The 19,977-nt window shown below is 49.0% G+C and overlaps 1 protein-coding gene across 1 annotated transcript in view; it reads left to right on the top strand.

Moving 5' to 3' along the window:
* Positions 1-10,016: 10,016 nt before the first annotated feature.
* Positions 10,017-19,977, top strand: part of VSTM4 (V-set and transmembrane domain containing 4) — a 59,083-nt gene continuing 49,122 nt past the window's right edge. Inside the window, exons 1-2 of the mRNA XM_074999913.1 lie at positions 10,017-10,154; positions 16,009-16,407. Coding sequence (XP_074856014.1) covers positions 10,100-10,154; positions 16,009-16,407 — 454 coding nt within the window. The 5' untranslated portion in view covers positions 10,017-10,099. The remainder of the gene's footprint in view (positions 10,155-16,008; positions 16,408-19,977) is intronic.

The following is a 19,977-nucleotide window of genomic DNA, read 5'->3' as shown; positions in this document are numbered from 1 at the left end:
TTTCACGTGTTTTATGAATCCACCAAATGTACCGTTGCTTACAATGGAAATAGTGAGAAAGTGCTACAGATGTTATTCGTTAGTGGGACCCTGCTCGCATTTCAGCTTAAACCAGCAGCGTGCGGATTTTTTAATTACAGTGACTAATAGAGCATATGCTGCTTTTCGTGTGTTTTGCAAGTAGGTCGCGTTTGAACTGTGGTTTGAATTTTGTTTCCTTTCCTGTGTTGACTGCAGGAGAAGGCAATTGTAGTTGTAACATGTGAATGGATCCAAAGAACAGAGAAGGTCTCCGTGTATTATAAGAAACATATGTTTCAACATTTGCAGCTGGTAAGCAGAATGCTATGATTCCTGATCTTCACTCAAATTACTCCTTCTCTAGGATAATATTTCTCTGCCCTAATGCTATATATACCACATAATTACTGTGTATTTTAGTGCATGCACCATGTACTCCTCTTTTTAAAAAGATGTAGACTCCCCTTTTTCTCCCTCCCAACTTGCTTTCTGTATAGCAATGGACTCCTTTTAGAAAATTACTTGCATATGCTGCGACTTGTATTATTCTTCTTTTCTAATGGTCATGCTACAGTAAGCCTAGTTTTACTTTTTGGTCAAATTGCAGATTGCTGGCATCCTGGCAGCTGGACAGGAGTCTGCTTGAAAATTGAGCTATCTGAACAGAAACAAAGTCCCCTGAAGGTTTGATAAAAGTGCTGATGTTAATAATAGACATTTTTTTGTTTTGTAAGAAAGACCTTTATGTTGAATCATGAAAAACAGAGCTTCGTAAAATGCCCACGTGTTATCTTTCCCCTGAATATTCCCTCTAGGATCACCTCAGTGCTTTGTCCTCAAGTTTCACACCAAGTTTGCATCTTGCCCTTTTTGGTATATTGCTCCTAGAGCTCAAAAATTAAGCAGTGTCAGTCTGGTTGGAAGCCAGTTTGGTTGGTTGGTGGTAGATTTCAAGTGGAGTGCCCCAAGCATTGGCTCTAGGCCTGGCGTTGTTCAACATCTTTATTAGTTTCCTGGATGAGGGACCGGATTGCACCCTGAGCAAATTTGCAGATGACGCTAAGCTAGGGGGACAGGTAGATGCACTGGAGGGTAGAGATAGGGTCCAGAATGACCTAGATAAGTCGGAAGATTGGACGAAAAGAAATCTGATGTGGTTCAACGAGTGCAAAGTCCTGTACTTGGAATGGAAGAATCCCAACCATTGTTACGGGCTGGAGACCATCTGGCTAAGTAAGGGCTGGAGCACATGGCCTATAAGAAGAGGCTGAGGGATTTGGGCTTATTTAGTTTGCAGAACAGAAGAGTGAGGGGTGATTTGATAGCAGCCTTCAACTTCCTGAAAGGGGGCTCTAAAGAGGATGGAGAGAGACTGTTCAGAGCGGTGAAGTTATTATTCCCCTCTATTCGGCACTGGTGAGGCCACGTCTGGAGTATTGCATCCAATTCTGGCGGCCCCAGTATAGAAAGGCTGAGGATGCATTGAAGAGGGTACAGCGGAAGGCAATGAAAATGATTAGGGGGCTGGAGCAGGTGACCTATGAGGAGAGGCTGAGTGATTCGGGGATATTTAGTTTGCAGAATAGAAGAGTGAAGGGCAATTTGATAGCAGCCCTCACCTTTTTGAAGAGGGGCTCTGAAGAGGATGGAGGGAGGCTGTTCTCAGTAGTGAGGGATGGCAGAACAAGGAGCAATGGCCTGAAGTTACACAGGGGGAAGTGTAGGTTGGAGATTAGGAAAAACTATTTCACCAGGCGGGTGGTGAAGCACTGGAATGTGTTGCTGAGAGAGGTGGTGGTATCTCCATCCCTAGAGGCTTTTAAGTCCCAGCTTGACAAAATCGTGGCTGGGATGATTAGTTAGGGCGGGTCCTGCTTTGAGCAGGGTGTTGCACTTCATGACCTCCTGAGGTCCCTTCCAGCCCTTGGATTCTATGATTCTATGTGGTGAGCTGTGAACATATTGGACACCATGGCTCTATTATTAAACAAGTCCTTACCGGATAGGCAAGTATCCTTCCCCATCCACCTTGTTGCTCAGATAGCTATAAAATTAGTGGTTTGATGTCAAAGGGCAGATCTGAGAGTTTACACAACCCAGATCAATGATCGCCCAGTTTGGGGCATGGCAAAACTCATCTCTCAGGTCTTTAGTCACTCTGTTGCTAAGAAGAAAAATGTCTAATGGTGTACGATTAGGTACAGTAAAATCTGGCCGCCGCTGGACACTCAGCAAAGTATCGTTAACAAAAAGCACCTGCAATTCCTAACTGGGTTCCATTTTCACCATCTCTGTATTTTTGAAGTGTGCATCTCTCTGTCTACCTGACTATCCGTGAATCCATCTGTTCAAGAACTCCTACCCGGTCAGAGCTAGGACCACCAAATGTAGTGTGCTGCTTCCTCTTGTCAGAACTGAAAAAAACATATGGGTTTGGCCGTGCCCAAGTGAGTGAAGTCGGGGATATGTTGGAATCTTTTCATCCTGCACTGAAGTTCAATCACTTCTGGGGAGGAGCACAGCAGCTGTTTGCTCCCCAACCTGCTGTGTAATGTTGCCACAGATGCCGTTTAAAAAGGACACTTTGCCAACTGAAGTTGCGGGGGAGTAGCGTGCGCGGTAGGAATTCGGCAAGGATGCCCAGGTTAAGAAAGGTTAAAGAAACATGGTGTGAGCTTTCATGACCACACGTAGTCAGGATTTTTACATGCCATCCAAAAGGCAGCAACTGTGGCAGCATCCTAACACCCCGCTGGGCCATTTGCCTATGCGCTAAAGGAAATGTTATGGCTGAATCAGCTGGTGGTCCTCCACCCCCTCAGTCACTAATGAGCAGTCTCCCATCCATAGCTGGCCCGGCTCAACCCTATTTAGCATACACGAGCCACTGCATCCCAGCATTTAGAAAAGCATTGCTTAGAACCAGCAGGTTCCGTCTACCCCCACGCACGTGGGTAATCTTTAGTAGGTGCCAGAGTTCAGAAGCACCCTTCCTGGCTGGCAACAAAGCAGAGTGACTGGCAGGCAGCAATGCCAGGGACATTCCTGAGGCTGAGAAGGCTTCCCTGCTTTTCTGGCGACACGTACAGGGTATACATTGCGTGGGCACGGAATGTCCTGCCTGGAATGTTTGAAAAAAATGCAAAACAAACCACAAAGTGGCAGGAATTAGTCTTAAAACTGAAGGATACAGACAGCAGAACAACGACATTGGGCGGGCGGTGGAAAATAGAGACATGGGACTGAATGGCTTCCAACTCGGAGAGGGATGAAGCCGTCAGAGAGAAAACGGGATTGTTTCTCAGAGCCAGTGTTCCCTGTAAGCTGAGTGCTTGGGCACCTGTCCAGAAGAGATTCAGGGGCCGCCCAACCCATTAGCAGAGCACCCACAGCAGCCCAGCACTGGTAGCATGTGTTTCTATTGGCGGTGCACAGTCACACATGCCTTGGTGCACATAACAAAATGTATTCACCCATGGATCGAAAAAAATTAGAGGGAAAACTGATGGTTACAGGTAATCTTCCAAGGAATTTTTGCAATACACGAGTGAGTGTTTAGTCTTGGAAGGAATGCTCAATATGTAATTTTTGGATAGAAAAGGTTCGGGTTAGATGTCACTGGGAGAAGCAGGCAAATTTTCTCTGTGTTTCTGATTAGAGCCAGTTGATAAGACCAACGTGCTTTAGACATACCAGTCACTGGTGCTGGGCTGAAATTCCCGAAAGGACAGACTGGCCTCCATCTGTTTTGCAGGTCTCTTTCGAGACTCCATCATATCAGATATACTCTGTGCCTTATTTACGCTCCTATTATATTAGTTCAGCACAAGCTGTCCTGATTGAAACTTTCATTCACACAGTTGGCCTCAGCTCCATAGAATTGTATGGAGCAGTGTCAAACCTTTACTATATAATGCTCTGTAAACCAGACACTCTAATTCCAGCTCACAGCTGTGCAGAGAAACTAGTATTTGCCTTCTAGCTGTCCCTGTTTCTGGCAGGTGATATCAGAGGGGTCACCACAAGACAAATTCCAAGGCCTGTTAAATACGTTATCTGAAATGAATTTCTGGCCACACATTCCTACTAAGTGGATGTCCCATTTGCAAATGACATGGGCATAACCGGGCCAAATTCCGCTGTCAGCTCTCTCGATGTAAACCCGACGGGATCCCAGGGAATTCTGCACAGACTGGCATAACAGAGCTGCTCACTTGAGAGCGTTACGACTAGCCAGGTGTGCTAAATGAGACCTACCCTGCTTCTTGTGGCAAATCGTTTGGCCTCGGCAAATAAACGTTTCAACTTGCTGCTGATGTGGGGCTGCACAGGCCTCATCGAGCTGAAGGATTCGCTGCTGGAGACAGTTCGGCCGACGTCTCCTGCGGATTTGAAATCTTTCATACGTCAAGGACAGAGTCCATTCCTTGGCTCCAGGCCCACCTCCTAACACCGGGAAGACATCGAACAGCCTGGATCGACCAGTCCAGAGCCTGTGGCAGGAACCTGAGAGCTGTGAGGCAGGATGGAGATTTGGAGAGGGTCACAAACCAGGTAAATAAGACAAGCAGTCCTGTAGCGCCTTAAAGACTCACCATTTCATTTCTTAGCTTGTGTGGAAAAGGCCCACTTCTTCAGACTCTGGAGCAGAACTCAGCTTGGTTGCCTAAGAAATAAAATGGTGAGTCTTTAAGGTGCTACAGGACTGCCTGCTTTGTTTTGGGAAGCTACAGACTAACACGGCTGCCCCTCTGAGGTACAGAGCAGAGCAGCTGAGGGAAATGGCAGGTAGTGGGAGGTACGGGATTGGCAGACCAGCAGGAATGAGAATAGGAGCCCGTCCGCCGGATGGCTGAGGAATTTGAGTAGCAGCTTCTCCAGGGAACGAGGGCTCAAAGTGGGGCTGAGAAGGCCGTCCGCTGCCCCCAGAAAGTGCTGCAGGGCCTTTCCCGGTCGGAACAGACTCATTCTGACGGGAAAGCAGGCCAGAGGGGTGCTGCCAACACAGCGGAAGCTGTCTCTGCAGGGTAAGCATCTCAGTGGGCATCAGCATTATGTGCCACGTCAGATCCCCAATGAGGGAGAGTTTGATGCACAGCTGTCCATCTTACTGGGGACCTGTCATCTCTGTGCAGATGCAGCAGAATCAGCTTGGGTGAGAGGCACAGAGATGTGTGACGGCATCGTCTCAAAAGCAGAAAAACGCTCACTTGGCACAAAGGGCTCAAGAAAAAGAAAGGAAGGGCCAGGCAGCGAGGTTGGTCCCATGTAAGTACAAGCTTCCCCGCCAGGGCCAAGATGTTTCGACACCCATTGACGAGTCCTCACAACCCTGATTCGCAGGCCGGTTTCATGTCATGGGATGGCAGCAGAGAAAAGTGAAACGGTTTGCCCGAAGTCACACGGTGACTCGGACGCAGACGTCCCGATGAATCCCACACCCGCCACATGCACATCTCAAGCTGTTAGCCAATGGCGGTTTGAGGATTTGACGCTAAAATGGGAAGACAATGAAAATCTGAGTCCGAGGACATGTCAGAATACAAGGAAGTATTTGGAAGTTTTAAAAAATCCAAAAGGAAACAAAAAGGATAAAGTTGTGCACATGCCCTGCAAATGGCGTGGCTTAACTATCCGGTGCAAATACTTATAGGCTAATAGTTCTAAGTCTAACCTGTGGAACTCCTTGCCAGAGGAGACTGTGAAGGCTTGGACTGTAACAGAATTTAAGAAAGAGCTAGATACATTCATGGAGGTTAGGTCCATAAAAGGCTGTTAGCCAGGGGTAGGAATGGTGTCCCTGGCCTCTGACTGTCAGAGGCCGAAGATGGATGGCAGGAGACAAATCATTTGAGCGTGTCTTCGGTCCCCCCGCTCTGGGGCACCTGGCACTGGCCGCTGTTGACAGACAGGCTACTGGGCTGGATGGACCTTTGGTCTGACCCAGTATGGCCATTCTTAAGTTAGAAGTCAACCACAGTCAATTGTCCTCCAAATAAAACTTTTCATTTGAATAAACAAAGAGGGATTGTTTTCTTAAACTCCAGGGTGGCAGTGTGTTTTGAGTTCAGTCGCAGTTCTGCTGCAAACCACACTGACAAATGGCATTCAAAGTACTAACCCACTGAACGTTCTTTTCCTCTGTCTTTCTGTCCACCAAAATAAACCCCGATATTTACCCACAACAATTACCAATCTCTTTGCACTGACATTTCACCTGCTTTTTGTTGCTGTGTACTAAACACTGATAAATTCCCAGGGAAACATGACATAAAATAAAAAAGGAAAACAGAGGGCCCTACGCATTAGGAATGTAGGTCTATTTAGTTCCATGGGACGCAGCCATCAATATTTCCTGTAAGTGGTGCACTTGTGTGGCTGGTCCTGTGAAATGCTGTGCAGCTGATTAGTAAAGCACCTTCAGTTAACTAGTGCATTTCCATTGGTGGTGCACTCTCGCACAGGCCTCAGTGCATGTGATAAAATTTATTCTGCAAGTGGATGGAAAAAAAATCCACACACGGACGGCAAAAGACTAGCAGGAACATTGGTAGCCACCTAAATACCTTTGAGGATATAAATCCTGCGATGGCCCTCACTTGCCAAGTCTCTGGAGCTGCCCAGCTCCCATAAAAACAAGACACATATTGCCTTGACGAGAGGATTATTGGCCGCAGAGTGGAGCACCTAAGCTAGTACGAACTACCCTGTGCAGGGAAGCAGGGAGTCCAGCCTGCTTGTATCATTCCTGCATCACACAATAATTCTACATATCTGGCCATAAAAGGATGAACTCATTGACCCAGAGATCTGTGGTCCCTGTAAGCTGAGCACTTGCTTGGCTGCCCAGGAGAGAATCAAACGCCACCTGGCTGATTAGCAAAGCACCCACCTAGCCTCCAGCATGTGTTTCTATGGGCAGTGCACAGCCACACATGCCTGAGTGCACACAACAAAAATTATTCCTCTCCTGGATGGAAAAACAAACACAGGGAACATTGGCCTGGACCTGGGACTGTGCAGGAGACAGAACTCTGCCCTCCCCAAACTGGGGGCATAAGGACCCAGATGGTGCCTCTCCTTCCCCAGGAGCTGGCCTAAAGGGGAGAGGGGGCATCTGCCCTAGGGAGAGGAGTGGCATAGCCAGCCAGTAGGCACAGACTCAGTGAAGGTGCCACATGCAGAAAACCAAGAGGCTGTTTGCTCCAATCCTCCTTCCCCTCGCAGCCTCCTCACCTGAGCGTTGCTCCAACATCTGCCCCTCTCCCCTGCTGCTCTGGTTCACTTCCCTGTCCAGTTCCCCACCTCACTTACCCCCAACCCCAAAGCTAACATGCTGCTGGCTGTTGTTACGCGGCTCACCCTGCTGGACGTGAAACCCCCTTCCCTGGGCTGCCACGGCCACGTCTGTTTAGAATGCAAATGCGTTGAGGCAGGGACTGTCTGTGACGCTGTCCAGCACCAAGCACAGTACAGTCCTGAGGCTCTGTCACGCTGAACATGAATGCTAAATGCTAAAGCATGTGGCCCAAAGAGCTGTAGATTGTGGAGGTAAAAAAGTGCAGTGTCCCAGACTGCTCAGAAATGGTATCTGTGACACCCCCTACCCAGCCTCTCCCACTGAAGTCAATAGGAGTGGACGGAGCTCAGCATTCAGCAGGACTGGACCCTGAGGTGGAATCTGGTGATTTTTTTTTCCCAGTAAGCCAGCTGGATCTGAACCCCTCTGGCTGGCATCCACTTCCTTCCATCGGCAAAAAGACTTTCAATTTTTTTCAGGCCCTCTTTACCCATTGCCAAGCAGTGAAAAAGTCTAATATTCCCTCTTTGCAAGTCACTAGGGCTTCCTTCCCAAAGAGTTATAAACTCTTCTTAGATGCTTCATATCATGGGCGGCCAACGTTAATTGTCTGGCGCAACAGATTGTCTGGTGGACACCTTTTCTTCTCCACACAATACAGCATGTTAAGCTACGTTGACCATAGCCACTCTTCAATCGGGGCGTCTGGACCAAGGGATTGGACGACACAGGATATCTGTGATATGCAGGAGGTCCAACTGAGGGCAGATCTAGCCTGTCCTGAAAACTTGACCCACTCAGGGTTTATCTTCCGGGGTTTGATTTTCCACGTCCAGTAGAGACACGTGAAATTGACCTCTCAAGGGTCACAGTCGACCCCTGTATTCCTTGAAAGATGCAAGGAGTAAGGGAGTGGAAAGGAGAACTCTCCCATCAACCTTCCCTTGTGTAGACAGCCAACTCAGCCGAGCTCAGATACGTCAATTTTAGCTGCACAATTGCTGTAGTTAGAAATGCCCATCTGCAACTGACTTTCTTGGTCTAGTGTCGTCATAGCCTAAGTGGTCCCGCCTGGTTTGAATCTCTGTGAACTTATGAATTTAGTGAGAAGCCCAAAGAACACCCTGCTGGACCAGACAACTCAACTCATATCTGAGCTTTTCAAAAAAAAGACTTTCAGGTCCTGATCCCCCAAGATATTTAGAGAGATAACGCCTACTGATTTTGAAGCAAAATACCTTTGACGGTCTGGGTCCCCGGCCCTGCATCTGCTATTGCCATTTATAACTCAGCTCTGTTCTCCCCAGTCCAGATGGCTGTGCTTCAGAGGGTTGTCTTACACCCACTGTGAACCGCTGGACAAACTGCATGTGAAGATTCAAATCCATTATCAAGGGCTTTTGATTTTGGTTTTTGTTTCAAATTTCCCAGGAGTTTATCAGTTGATAGCAGATAAAAATGGGTGAAATCCAGCACCCAATGCCAATTTCACAGTTAAAAAAGCAACCACTTGAGAAACACAAGTACTGAAAGCAGAAACAGTTGAAGGGGGCGGTTTATTTCAGGCCCTGTAGGTTAACTAGATGTAGCTATGGGAATTGCATAGCTCGAGCTGACGTAGCCTAAATCAATTTTTGCCGCCGTCCTCACAGCGAGAAGTCAATGGGAGAACCTCTCCCTTTCACTCCCGACTCCTCGTGACTGCCAGGCAGGGTCGATGGTGGTGCCCTGAGCGTCTGATTTAGCACGGCCCCCCTAGGTGTGCTAAATCGACCCCCAGAAAATGGCCTATGAATGGCTCTTCCACTGCATGGCTTCCTTTTAACAGGCAACCTCATGTTTACACTTAGGTAGGTATGTAACCTAAGGGAGTGGATTCTCCTAATGTAACCAGTGCGTTCGTGCCCTTGAACAGTGTAATATTTGGGCAAAAAATCAGTCCCAATCAACGAGAGCATTGGCAAAACCCTGGCATTTGGGGGGCAAAAATCAGTAAAAGCTGAGAACAAGTGAGAACAGAGGGCAACAAAAACGATGAGGGGGCTGGAGCACATGACCTGTGAGGAGAAGCTGAGAGATCTGGGCTTATTCAGTTTTGCAGGAGAGAAGTTGGCGGGTGATTTGATAGCAGCCTTCAACTAGGTGAACGGGGGCCCTAAAGAGGCGGGTGAGAAACTGTTCTCAGCGGTGTCAGATGGCAGAGCAAGGAGCAATGGTCTGAAGCTGCAGAAGAAGGTTGGGTATTAGGAAAACTATTTCCCCAGGCGGGTGGGGAAGCACTGGGGTGCGTTGCCTGGAGAGGGGGTGGAATCTCTACCCCTGGGGGCTTTTCAGTCCCGGCTGGACAAGGCCCTGGCGGGGCTGACTTCGCTGGGGTTGCTCCTGCCTGGGGCAGGGGGCTGGACTCCACGACCTCCCGAGGTCCCTTCCAGCCCTCGGGGAAGAGGCTTCCCCCTGCCGCGGGAGGCTTCCGCTCCGGTGCATTTGCCACCTGCGGCAGTGGGGTTGCCCGCGGGACGCTCAGGCCCTCCGAAGCCTGCTCGGCTCCCGGGGGCCGCGGCACCCCCGGCTGCCCGCCCAGCCCCGCGCCGCCCCCTGGGCGGGAGAGGCGCTGTGCCCGGGCTCCGGGCGGGGAGCGGGGCGGAGCAGCAGCGGGGAGCCCCCGCGGCGAGGGAGGGAGAGCCGAGCCCCGCGCCCGGCGGGCGGAGCGAGGACGGGGAGGCCCCGCCTGCGGCCGGCCGAGCGCAGAGGCGGCTGGCTCCCTGCGCGCTGCGGGCGATGCGCCTCCTGGCCCTGGCGCTGAGCGCCCTGCTGGCCCGAGCGCCCGGCCCAGGTAAGGGGCGGCGGACCGGTCCCCGGCGCGGCGCGGCTCGCGGGGCGGGGCGGGGCAGGGCGCGGCACCCGGGCGAAGCTGCCGCCGGAGCTGGGCGGCTCCCCGGCGCGGCGCAGCGCCGCTCGCCCTGACCCCCAGCCGCCCGCCTGCGCCTGCCCCCGGGACTTCCCGGCTCGGAAGCTGCCAACGAGACGCGGCCCGGGACGCCGCGGGGCACAGCGGCCGGTTCCCCAAGCCCGTCTCTCCCCCGCACGGGCGGAGCAGGGAAAGGGTTAAACGCCCCCCACCCCCCCGGGTTAGGGGCCGCTGCCACTTTCCGCTCCGCCGGCAGGAGCGAACCGGGCTCTGCCCCGGGAAGCTGCTCACCGAACACGTTGTTCTCCCGGGCTTGGAAGGGCCGCGGAGCTGCTGGGGTGTTCCGGTGTCCCCCGCTGCCAGCCCACCCCGGCAAACAACCAAGCGGCGCCTTCACGCTGACCGCGTTGTGTATCCGCGGGCTCGCGAGCGCTCCCGGGTAAGACCCACTTCTGCAGGTTCTGGAGCAAATGTGAGCAAACCTCTGGGGGGGGGGGGTGGAAGAGACTGGGGGGGATGTGGGGCTAGAGGGGGGGATGGGGGGGAGAGAGAGGATTATGGGGATAGATAGAAGGAAAAAGAGAGAAAAGAAAAAAAGGGGGGGATGGGGGAGAGCCCCCGATCATTAGGACTTAAGGCCTTGCAGCTGCCGAAGCTGCGGAGCAAGGTTACATCTGGCGTTTCCTTTGCAGGGGGGTGTGCTGCTCAGCTCTGTGCATTCCTCAGCCTGGGACGCTGACACTGGATTTGTTTCCACTTCTTTGCTGGGTTCAGCCTGTGCTGCTCCCTGCAGAGGGGGAGGCCTGAGCTCCCGCAGGAGGGCTGTGGGAGACAGCCTGTTTCCAGGGAATTTCGGCAGAAGCCGTGAAAACAGGGCGAAAAATATTAGACGCCAGCAGGGGCCTGTTGTCGTGTATCGGAGGGTCGCGGTGTTAGTCTGTATCCGCAAAAACAACGAGAAGTCCTGTGGCACCTGATGGGCAAACAGAATTTTTGGAACATGAGCTTCCGTGGGCAAAGACCCACTTTGTCAGATCCATGGAGTGGGTCTTTGCCCGCAAAAACTTACGCTTCAAAAATTCTGATAGTCCAAAAGGTGGCACAGGACTTCTCATTGTTTCTGTTGTCGTGTGTGACCAGCATTGAATCTGGAGCAGTGAGAGATTCCATGGACAATGTTCAAATACATCTAAGTGTTTTAGGAGCCTGAGTGCAAGGAGAAAGTCAAACTCCCTTTTGAAAATGGGACTTAGGCACTTTATACATTTTAACTGTGACTGCTATGTTTCCCAGATATGGGGTTCACTCAGGGCAATAATGATAATTAGGAAGAATTAATATTCTGAGCTACACTTCTGCAGTCCTGAACTTGAAGCATGAAGAGATTCCAAGTGGGGCTTTTGGTTTGATACATCCACTCAGATCAGGAACTCGCAGCACAACCAAGTTTTGAAGGATGACTAGAGGGAGCGTTTTGCTTCAAGCTAATCTCTCCAGCTAGGCTGAAAAGTTTTTGTTTGCAAGAGAGGCTTCCTTACTGGTGAAACTTACAAACATCTCAGTCCAACCGAAGCCATGTGATTGCTTTTTGTAATCATTCTTGCCACATGCCCATTTTTATTTATACCGAGAGTTTAATTTCTTCCTGGTTCATCTTCCCTCCCTCCCTTGCACCGCAGAGAAGTCATAATAATGCAGATTGGGACACCGATGTTGCTTCCTGGAAACTCCTACAGAGCTCAATGCTCCGCACTCCCCTCCACTTGCTTCTGCTGACGCATGGCAGTGTAGCTCTGGGAGAAACTCCCAGAAATAGGTATTTATCTAAAAAATTACAGACACATCTTGTAGTTAGAGTAGAGAGCTGACAGTACAATGCTCCAGTTTCAAAGTTAGCAAGCATATTCTACCCAGCAGTTTGTAGAGAGGAAGAAAGAGAGTTGGATCCTGTACGTATTTGTGCATAGTCCAGGTTGAACTTTTCTAATCTGGTGCCCTTGGGACCTGACAGGTGCCGAACAAGACAATTTACCAAACCATGGGAAGTCACTATTGTCTAGCAGCATTACCAACGCTTCCACTGCTTACTGGGCTCTTAGAAGACATTTAGGGATAAACTACAGCTGACAAACAGCTCAGAAGGCTGAGAGCCAGGACTGGTGGCTGGAAGCACTCTCTATGGTACCGTGGGACACTTGGCCACACCCATGATAAGTGAACATCCAGCTCACAAAAATCATGCCAGGCCATGGATGTTGCCGGAGCAGAGAGTGCCGCACTAGAGAGGTTCAACAGTCAGGTCCAGAGCTGGTGGAGTCCTTGGAATCTATGAATGTATGAAATGAGTCCTGAATCTTTGATTCATTTTCTTTTTTAAATTGCTTCCATGCACTGTGAATAGCTCCCTTCTCTGGCAGTGGTAACAGCAAGCCTAAACTCTTGTGGTGAGCTCTCTCTGCGCTATGGCATCACTCCAGGCACATTGTTTTCATTCCCAAATGTCTCTCTGCCTTTGAAGCAACAAGCTCGTACCTTCTGCAAACTCCTTGCTGCATGTGTACGAGGGTCTGCTCTCTAATTGATGGAGCATTCTCCTCTATCGGAAAGGGACCTGTTACAGGGGTCTCTTTTATTCGGAGGCCGAGCCAAACCCACTGAAGTCCAAGGGAGGCCTTCCCTTGTCTCCAGTGGGCTTTGGATCAGAGCTTTCATCACCGTATGTGTCTATAATATCCTTATTCTCCCCAAATCTCCTTCTGCCATTTCCAGTTCTCTGTAAGGTGAGTGCTTGGGCAGCTGTCCAGGAAAGATTCATACGCTGCCTGGCTGATTAGCAGAGCGCCCACAGCCAGAAGCACGTGTTTCTACTGGAGGTGCGCAAGTGCACATGCCTTGGTGCAGACAACAAACTTTATTCCACTCACAGATGGAAAAAAAACCAGAGGGAACCCTGCTCCATTGGTGCTCAGCTGGCTCCATTGGTCACCAAGTGTGTTTTACAGACAGCATTACCCAACTCTGCCCACAGCAGGATTAGCTGTCGTGGCGATTAAAATACCATGGATCTCCACTCCATGAAGTTCTCCCTACTGCTGCCCTCCTTGAGCAGCTCTGGTGAGGATGACAGCAGGAAGTTTTATGCAAGTAAATTTGCTGTTGAGTGTATGGACCAAATCCAGCGTGCCTGCCCCTGCAACAGGCTATCGGAAGCCTGTGGGCTTCTTGCTTAAGAAAGGTGAGCAAAATTAGATCATTTCTTTGGAACAACCCCAAAGCATAACAAAAAGTCAAAGACTGTGACACACGGACAGAAGGGAAAAGCCAAACTTTTACGCTGGGCCCAGTGATGAGGCAGAAGCGATCAGGGAAATCGGAGAAGCCGTGTGATTAGCCTACGCCGTTCTCCACCCCAGCAGTATCTGAACTTCTCTTTTATAGACTCGGTTGAGTATTTTTTGGCATTGGATGCCGTCTAGTTTTGAATTACCCAAACAATGGGCTCTTAGAGTCGGCCTCATTTAGAGCTGCTCAGCGTTTTTTGAACAAAAAGTTTACACATGGAAAAAGGACATCGGCCAGTTGTTTGTCTTGAACTCTTTCAGGATAGTTTCGCAATTTCCAATAATGTTTTTTATAGTGTGTTCAGTTGAGTGAAACAATGTGGGCTTGGTGAACCAAAAGATTGCAATGTTTTCATAATGTTTGGGTATTTTTTTTAAATTTTCATGACCTATTTATCAAACACCTGCAATTTTAAATGAAATAACATTTCTCATTTTGTGATCAGTGTTATCCAGACCCTTCAGGATCTCATTTAGGGTCTACTCTTTTATATGTCACTGTAAGGCACCTTATGAATGCACTGTTAGTGCTAGAAGAGTAAGTAATAAAAGCCTCATCACCTCATTGCAGGCAGGCTTTTCCTGCTATTCAGCCACACTTTCCTTTTCTTTATTACCACCCACAATGTCTATTTATACTCCTTGCGTGAGCCAAAAAACCCTCTCTCCTTGGGATTTACAACTTTCAGTACTTATGGGCAGTTATGTTCCCTTAACTAATGGCATTGATCTAGGCTGTGCCATGCTGGGTCACACATCTCCTTACAAATAAATTCAAATAAAATCCATTATTGTGGGCAATAAGGATATTGGCGTTTCCTCTCTCTCTTTTTTTTTTTTTTAAAGAAAGAAAATCACAAAAAAATAGAATGTTCTATAAAAATGGCCCAAAATAATACAGGAGCCTATAGCTTTACTGTAATGTTTGGAACCATTACTGTCGTAATAGTAACTAGTTTTTTCATCTGTAGAGCTCAAAGAACTTTATTAAAGGAGATGGGTATCGTTACACCAATTTTCAAGATAGGGCACCTAGAAAGCTGAGCCAGCAATAGAATTCACATTGCCTGAGTCCTGATCCAGGGCTTGACTCACTAAGCCACCCTAATTTTTGATTAAAGGGTCTTCTCTTAAACATCTATGCTTAAATAGTTAGTATGTATGTATGTATTTAAACCACAGGACATCACTTAGCTTCACAGTTTGGTTGTTCCCATACTCCTCTGTCAGTAGATGGAAATACTTGACTTGCTTATTTTGAAGATAAGTACATGTTTGTGTTTCAGGAGTTGACATCAGACAAAAACCCTCTGCCAAATGCTCATCCTCTCTTGGTTAACCTGTTCCTTGCCAATGTTCTGGAACCATAACTAGAAGGGAGAGAGCCGGTCTCCCTTGGTTTCATAAAGGCTGCTGCTGTTCATACGAGCGATGCAAACAGGCAAGAATGTCACTTCAGGTTTTTCAAGTGCATTTCATCCTGAAGGACCCCAAAGTATTTTGCAGGGGGCATTGCGAGGACCTCTTGCCTAGGTCAGAGGGCCTAGATAACTCATTGGAAACAAGCTGCGGAACTCACTGCCGTAGGACAAGACTGAGGCCAGGAGGCTTGTAGAATTCAAAGGAACATCATAGACAATGAGAACATCTATAGTTAAATTAGAAAGGAAGAAACAGAAATATGATCTCTCGTGCTCCAAGGTACAAGTCAAGTGTCGTGTGTCTGACACAGTCAGGAAGCACTTGCCTCTACCTGCAGAACTGCTGTAACTTTCTGTTATAGGAGATCTCTCACCTTTCTCTGATGCAGTTGGTACAGGCTGAACCTCTCTATGCCGGCAGTCTCTGGTCCAGTAACAGCCACAGTCCAGCATGATTTTAGTTAGCTGAAGGGCCGCTTATCATGAGTTTCCCGCAGTCCCACAAAGTTTGCTCACAGCCACCCGTCCTGGCTCTCAGTGTTCTGTGCTGTTATTTCGCTGTAATTTACACCTAAATGTCTTCTAAGAGCCCAGTCAGTAGTGGAAGTGTTGGTAATGCTGTTAGATAATATTGATCTCCCCTGGTTCGGCCAGTTCTCTGGTTCAGCAGTAGTCAGGTGCCGAGGGTGCCAGATTAGAGAGGTTTGACATGTTCTGGTCAGGGCTGGAGGCAGGCTAGCCATTGCGCTAGACTGATGCGGTCTGGCAGTTACTACCTGGGGAAAGTTTAGGCCAGAACAGTAGGACAAATGCCTTTAAATGAATGCCATGGCCTCTTTTAAATATCCATGGACATCACCCAAGTTCTCTGGGTAAAAAAGCTTCTCAGAAAGTCTTTACAAATTCAGCTGCACAGACCTCAGACCTTATCTGCCCTGGAGATCCCTGCCAATACAGCTGATTGCTGATTAAGGGGCTTGTGTAGAAGGTTCTCATGAGCTCTTCTGTCTTTTGCAGATGTTTGCGAAGCTCTGAATGTGACAGTCTCACCAGGCCCAACCGTGCGGTACGCCGAGGGAGACAATGCTACTCTTTATTGTCACGTTTCTCAAAAGAGACGGACAGACAACTTACTGGCTGTCCGATGGGTTTTCGCCCTCTCACCCACGCAGGAGTATCTGATGATCAAAATGACTAAATTTGGGGTTGTTCAGTACTATGGAAATTACAGCCACCGCTTCCACAAGCAAAGACTTCACCTTCTCAAAGAGAGACACGGAACAATGTACAAATTCCTAATTTTGCATCTCCGGCCAACGGATCAAGGCCATTATATATGCAAAGTCCAGGAAATCGGCAAGCATAGGAATAAGTGGACTGCGTGGTCAAATGGCACAGCAGCTACTGAAGTCAAAGGTGAGGAAGCATCTGATGTGATGGAATCTTATCCTAACTTTCTTCTTACTTGTTCTAATTAATTGGGCAGGAATTGGAATGGGCGACAAGGGATCAATCACTTGATGATTTTCTGTTCCATTCATTCCCTCTGGGACACCTGGCATTGGCCACTGTCAAAAGACAGGATATTGGGCTAAATGGACCTTTGGTCCGAGCCAGCGTGGCCATTCCTAATGTTCTTAATTGTTGTTTTTTGCCATGTCAAATTAATACAGCAGGTGCTTGATGTTAGGGGTTTCTGCCCCCTCCCCCAAAGTCATTTAGAAACACATCATATATTTAGCTTGCTAAATAATATTTATACCTCACAATCAAAAAATTAAAGCCAGGCAGGTCTTGAACATTGGTAGAAATTCACCACTGTGGATTTTTAGATTGTTACCCTAGCTATTAGGACAAGAAGCAATGGGCTTAAATTGCAGCAAGGGAGGTTGGGACTGGACATTTGGAAAAACTGTGCGGTCAGGGTGTTAAATACTGGAATAAGTTGCCCAGGAAGGTTGTGGAATGTCCAGCACTGGAGAGAGTTAGGAGCAGGTTGGATCGGCGTCTCTCGGGGATGATCTAGATGGTGCTAGGTCCTGCTGAGAGGGCAGGGGACTGGACTCGATGACCTCTTGAGTTCCCTTCCGGTTCTAGTATTCTATGATTCTGTGATCCTGTTTGGCAAAATGATGGCCTTGCTTTGCAGTCGTTCACGCGTCGGCCACAGAGAATGTTCCAAAGAGACTAAACAATATTGTCCCTATTTTAAACGTGGGGGAACTGAGGCAGGGAAAGGGTAAATGATTTTCTAACGATCATACAATGAGTCAGTATCTGTGCTAGGGACAGAAACCGGCTTTCCTGTGTCCCAGTTCTCCATTCTTCCTCTAGAGACCTCCCGAGAATAGTCCTTCCTCATGAGATTGCTTTCAGTTCTAGTCCCGGTGAGGAGAAGTTCAGGTGCAGTCTCCCTTATGCAGTTTCTGGATGTTCTTCTCCAGTCTTGAAACGAGAAAAGCACTTACCGGAATGCTCCAGAATCACACAGAAAGGTCTTGTTGGAAGTCCAGCGTAAAAATGACCTAAGGTGGGCCTTCCACATCCAGATCCAAATTTAAAGCTGCGCCCCGCCCGCGCGCACCATCTCCTCTAAATGGCAAGTCACATCTGAGCCCCCGATACGAACACAGCCAGACTTTGAGAGAGGGCTGCGCTCTGGATCTGGATTTCACTGCAGAAGGGCAGCAATGTTCAATCCTGCAGTGTCAGTGCGGGCTGGGATACACGCCCCTACATCCTTACACATGGGGCTATGTGCTAAGAGGAAGTTTTAGGGGTGAGTTCATTAGGGCCTGATCCAAGGATTACTGTGGATAGTGGGGACTGGGCCCTGAGTTACGAGGACTGATGGGTTTGAATGCTTGTACAACCTATGGGGGATCACCAGCCTGTCACAGAACAACCTGTCAGATGGAATTTCCTCCAGTCCTGCAGACACTTGACTTGTTGTGTTGGTGCTTTTAAATTAAGAAGCAGAACTAAAAATTTAGGAAAACTTACTCCTATTTAACTTGAATAAGTGGGGGTATGTGGAAGGGAAATGAACCAGAACCTTCTCTTATTTATACCAGTTTCAGACTGATGGTCTCCACTGACTTCAGCAGAGTTCCTCCTGATTTACAACTGCTGTGAGAGCAGAATCAGGCCCAAAGGCGTCATTTGGTTAATATCTTGTGCCAGAGAAACCTACAGCATGTTTCCCAAGGTGCTCGTTTCATAGTTCTAATTAAGCTTTCGATAGCATCTTTGTACTAATATGCAGAGGGAGGCAAACAGTGCAAAAGATGATTTCTGCTGATAGCTCATCGATGTCACGAGTTTTCGCGTTGCTGTCAAACAGGTGAAAGACAGACTTTGGAAAATACATGAGCAGAAGTAAAAAGCAGCTGCGTTTTGCCCACTGATGTTTAAACCTGCCTTGATTAAAAACAGAGAATTGAAGCCATTTTATTAGTTGAAGTTATTTTAAGCAGTGGAAGCTCTTCCAAAGATAGAGTTGAAGTTCAGTTTGGCTCAAGTACCAAACTGTAGGAGTGTGATTTTTTTTTTTAAAGTCCTAATCTAAACCATCTGATCTTCTTGGGCCAGCACAATTTGGCAAGGAGATTTCCACGAGATTTTGTAGGCGATTTTCAAGGCTTCCTGGATTCAGCCAGCCAGAAACCACGTGAGAAGAGTGACGTGATCTGAAATTGCAAATCTAAGCAACCTTCGTTTATTTCGGGTAGCTCAGAGATCCGAACTGGGGTCTGCATTTCTGCTAGGTCCTAGCTAACTACGCTAGAGCTTAATCCCCCCAGTTGTTGGAGCAGTGCCATCAGAGCTGAATTTTCTTCTAGACGGGGCCCAAATATCTCTACTACAGGTGGCTCCTTCCTTATCCGGCATGCTGGGGACCTGGCAGGTCCTGGGCAAGAGAATCTGCCGGGTGAGCGGCGGTGCAGGGCTCCTGCACCCTGACAGCCCTGTGCTCCGGGGCTGCTGCAGCCCCAGCCTCTTTCCCTGGGACTCTGGTCCCAGCCAGCCCCTCCTTCCCTCCCACTTCCCACCCCAGCTACCCTGGGGCAGGCGGCGGGATCCAGCACCCAGCCCTGTGGCAGCCTCCCAGCCCTTGCTGCCTGGTCCCTTGTCTGCTGCAGGGCTGGCAGGGGCTCCAGGTCCCAGCCCTGCTCTGCCCAAGGGCCAACGGGGTCTCTGCCTCCTGGTCTCCCACTGTCCTGGGGTCAGCGGGGCTCCAAGTCTCAGCCTAGCTGGGGCTCCTGCCCCGGTCTGCTACTCTCTCATCTGGCAATATCCGTGCTGGACTACAGATGTTGCCGGACAAGAGAATACTGGATTTGAGCGGTGCAGCCTTTATTTTGGCCTTTCTGCTTCGGGTCCTGGTCAGAATGGGGAAGGAAAAACTGAGGATGCAAATAAAAAGGTAGCTAGGGCAACAGGGCGGAGAGAAGAGAAGAGAAGATTCTCGCGGTTCCCAGGCCGCAGAGACAGCTCACGTTTCGTTTGAGTTGTGGCCAAGAGTGCGTGTCTTCGTTCCTCCACGAGGAGCGTGTCCTCAAAGCAGAGCATCACACCTCAGCATCTCGGCAGTGGTCCGGCTGCAATTGGATTTCCTACAGAACCTAACCCGGGGCATCACCTAACACCCTGTGAAACCCATGGGCAGACTCCTACCAATCTCAGTGAGCACTGTGTTGTACCTCTGTGTCAGAATACAGAGCTTGTGGCGAGTGGGTGGGAAGACAGAGGAGAGAGCCCAGGTGTTAAATGGTGACTTGTGAAAAGTTTGAGTTTTCACAACCTGAAACAAACAGATTGAAGCCCACTGTTTTCAAGGTGCCATATGTGCCCATTTAGTGACTAGGGTGGAGGACAAAAGTCATACCACAGCGACTGACTGGAGTCATTCCTTGAGTTAAGTGATTGAGGCTCTTGATCTTAGGCCCTGGAGTTCAAATCCCAGTGACGAGTCCTCATGGTGGC

Source organism: Carettochelys insculpta, chromosome 7, assembly GCF_033958435.1.
Source record: "Carettochelys insculpta isolate YL-2023 chromosome 7, ASM3395843v1, whole genome shotgun sequence".
Lineage (NCBI taxonomy): Eukaryota > Metazoa > Chordata > Testudines > Carettochelyidae > Carettochelys > Carettochelys insculpta.
Note: the sequence above shows the minus strand (reverse complement) of the source record. Positions and strands in the feature narration are given on the sequence as shown.